Raw genomic sequence first — 3,608 nt, 5'->3', positions numbered from 1 at the left:
GGCCCACCTATGTTTGTGGACCGCTTTCCGCGCAAACCAGGTACTTCCAACAACCATTTTGTTTGAGACTGCCAATTGAATAATCCTCAGTCCGTTATCATTTGTATTTTGATGTAAGCTATCGGAGCCAACGTATCGCCTGAATACGGTCTCCTTCCCTACTTAGCTGTTAAAATCCCCAAGTATGATTTTGATATCATATCTGGAACAGGCTTCGAGGGTTCGTTCTGCAGCCTCGTAGAAGGTATCCTCCTCCGACTCTGTAGTCTCCTCTGTAGGGGTGAACGTTAATGAGGTATATATTACTAAATTTGCCTCGCATGCACAGAGTGCGTAGCCGTTCGCTTATGTTTTCAAAGCCGATAACAGCAGGTTTCAATTTTTGGCTGACTAAGAAACCTACTCCGAGCACATGGTTTACTGGATGGCCACTATAATGTATGGTGTAGCGGCTCTTCTCCAGGAAACTCGTCCCTGTCCAACGCATCTCTTGTAACGCTGTTACATCAGCCCTATGTTGGGACAGTGTATCGGCTATCTGCTTGGTAACTCGATCTCTAAACAAGGAACGCACGTTCCATGAGAAAATCCGCAAATCATTATTCCGTTGTCGTTGCCGGGTTCATCGTTGTGTAGTCAATCCAGTCCGAGGGTTTTTTGGGGCTTCGTAACAGGTTGTTGTCCGTGTGGGGTTGTCAGTCCTAACCAACCCCCAACCTGGAGGACCAGTTGGTACAATTTGTCCTGTTTTTTGGCGCGAGAGACTCGCCTTCGTCATTCTCTGTTTCCAGCTTTTGGTTAAGAAAGAGCTCGCAGCGATCACCATGTGGAGTTAGAGGTAGGGTTTGGTAGTAGAGCTGTTGGTGTTGATTCAGCGTTCTTCGCCCAGGTTTTATGCTCCATCATGGCTACCATTCCACGTTTCTCCCTAAACCTATACTACTCTTTGACCACCAAAAATCGCTTAGGATAATTGATACCATGTACCTTTGATCTGATGAAGTATCATCGAAATTTAAATTTTTCTAATCGAGTAAAAGCCCTGATTATAAAGTTATTTTCATATTCAGTGCTCTAAAATAGTGTTGACGATGTAAACATACATCCATACTCCAAGTGTCAACTGTGACAACCCTCCTTAACGAAGAAATTAACACAAAATAGTACAAACATATTTGAGTGACGCAATCCCAACCCAAAATTACTTTCGCACGGATCTTCTCCATTACTTAAAATCGATGCCTTAACCCCTGCTTTCCCCTTTACATTCCGCAAAAGAAAGTAAAGTGCGAAACTCATCATGGAATAAAATTAATCAAAACTTGATCCCCGAACAACGAAAGTCACAGATAAAATATGTTAGTAACTACATTTGTATAAACAATCTTTTAATTAAAGTTGAATGTTTTTCCGTCTTTCTTGATTCTAATATTATAATAAATTATTAAATAGCCCAGACAACGTTTCACAAGAATACGATTCGGAATTCCCATTTCTCCTCTAAAGACGATTAGTGGAAATGATATAACAAAGTAAGTAATTCGCGAGAATTTCAAAGCCCCAATTGCTACAACAAAAATATTTTCACTTTTCATATCATTCAAAAATAAGGAATTTTCATCCCCTCTTCAATACACATGAAAATGCTGTGAACTAATGTTCAACATGATCCACCTGTTCTGAAGGCTCCCTGAGAAAACCAATTTTGTTTTAGTACCCTGATTTCATACCGTGAGAACAACTATTTCAAGTCAAATTAACTGCAACCCTTTCTTTTTGGAATCCTCAGCACCCACATATTGACATGAAAGTTCAAAAAAATGAAACCATCTGAACGACACCACCTACGTAAGTGGCAGTCTGTATAGAACAAACAAATACTTAGACTGTTTGAAGACAACAATCTACGGTTTTATTGGTTTTCTAGAAATCCAACACTTTTCGTCTAACAAGAAGTTATGTTGTTTTTATTTAGCCCTTGTGTCTTCGTCCCTATGATCCCTAGGAAAGTCACATTTCATGACACATGAGACCTATGTGTGTCTAACATATTGACATGTCAGTGTTATTTTGTCACCAACTAAACATGCCATCATCCCGAAAATTACTCATACGTTGTCTGGGCCATAATATTTTGGCTTGCTAGGATAGCGACGGTAGTGGTTTTTTATTCGACACTTGGAGGTCGATTACACTTAAGGAATAGTTCTGCACCATATGTCTCTACACAACCCGAGTGAAAGTCGCTAAACTATCGAGCTTCTAAAGTAAATCATTGGTTACATTTTATTATATCGAAATTAATCATACACTGCAGGTACAAGATATTACTGACGCATCAAAATATAAAGGTTACAAAATATAGAGAGCAATTCACGCGCACGTAATTCCAATTCACTATGATTTCACTACTCTCCTTTTTTCACTGAAATCGCTGCACTGAAACATGTCAGAACTCGATCTTTCTCATCCGTTACAGAAACTTCTACACTCAGTGAAATTTCAGGATAAAATGTTCCGATGAAGAGTTCAAATACGTAGCTCACGTCCTCTCCTTTGTATATCGGACAATAGCTTCCATGGAGCAAATGTTGGCAAGTGTATTTCTGGTCATCTGGTACCGGGTATGCAACACTCATACCGAAAATTTTGGCAACTACATTGGTAGTCAAATTCTTTGCATCAAAATCTAAATAAAAAATATTAAGAATGACATTAGATTTAGAATCATCTTGAATTGTATCTTTTCTATTAAACTCATACAAACACTAAAGAAAAGCAGGAAAACCTACCCGCGACAAACTCCAGATGAAACCTTCCAGTTGTTCCTTTTATTATTGGGCATGGTTGTATATCGCATCCTTCGATTTGGACGTAAGTTGGAAACGGTGAATCCCCGCCTAAGACAACAAAATAAGTATGAAGGAAAATCCACTTAGAATTCGAAGTTAACACTTACATCTGCTCACAGGTGTTTCAGCCAAAGCATTTGCAAAGGTGAGAGCAATAATTAACAAGCGGTACATTTTTGAATAATTTAAATTCAGGCTATCCAGTGATAGTCTTCGCGACCTAATGAATACTGAATTCGCGAGAATCAGACCTTATATACGATTGCGAAGAATTCTAAGCATAACTGAACTTAATCTCTAGATATGTTATCATTTCGTTAATTTGATTTGGCACATAAGTAAGATTTCGCGGTTTTGACTACGATTTTCAGTTTTTGATTTTAAGCCTAATATAAAAAAAACAAAGTAGAAAAGTTCGGGGGAAAAGTTGCTGATTAATTTGTATTATCCCCGAAATTCTCCACCAAATTGCTAATATTTTATTTTAAACACCTATTCTTACTTACTTAATAACATTTAATAAACCACTAATTCACTGGGGCAAATGATACTTTTCTTTCCCAAAAATTCGTGTCAAACATTATATTGTAAGTGATAGACTGAGAAAATAAGCCGCAATTTCAAAAAATCAGGATAATAGGTCCATTAAACTTGAACTTGATATACCTACTTAGATCACAAAGCGAGTCATGAATCGAAATACATGCGAGTGGCCTCCCTGTCCAACTCAGTCCCGTTCATTGTATCTTGTATATA

At 38.1% G+C, this 3,608-nt stretch overlaps 1 protein-coding gene across 1 annotated transcript; it reads right to left on the bottom strand.

Annotated features, from left to right (window-relative positions):
* Positions 1–2,252: 2,252 nt before the first annotated feature.
* LOC119651672 (NPC intracellular cholesterol transporter 2-like) lies at positions 2,253–3,095 on the bottom strand. Its single transcript, XM_038055364.1, has 3 exons — positions 2,960–3,095; positions 2,793–2,900; positions 2,253–2,689 (listed from the first exon to the last, which is right to left on the bottom strand). Exons 1-3 carry the CDS (start codon positions 3,024–3,026, stop codon positions 2,409–2,411), a joined length of 456 nt encoding a protein of 151 aa, XP_037911292.1. The 5' UTR covers positions 3,027–3,095; the 3' UTR covers positions 2,253–2,408.
* Between the last annotated feature and the right edge of the window lie 513 nt (positions 3,096–3,608).

This window comes from Hermetia illucens, chromosome 3 (genome assembly GCF_905115235.1).
Source record: "Hermetia illucens chromosome 3, iHerIll2.2.curated.20191125, whole genome shotgun sequence".
NCBI lineage: Eukaryota > Metazoa > Arthropoda > Insecta > Diptera > Stratiomyidae > Hermetia > Hermetia illucens.
Note: the sequence above shows the minus strand (reverse complement) of the source record. Positions and strands in the feature narration are given on the sequence as shown.

Bases quoted from the DNA above. Each gene is read 5' to 3' on its own strand.
- LOC119651672 (XM_038055364.1), bottom strand. From the start codon at position 3,026: ATGTACCGCTTGTTAATTATTGCTCTCACCTTTGCAAATGCTTTGGCT. The intron at 2,901-2,959 runs GTAAGTGTTAAC...TTGTTGTCTTAG, and splicing joins TGAAACACCTGTGAGCAGAT to GCGGGGATTCACCGTTTCCA. The intron at 2,690-2,792 runs GTAGGTTTTCCT...TTTTTTATTTAG, and splicing joins TCATCTGGAGTTTGTCGCGG to ATTTTGATGCAAAGAATTTG.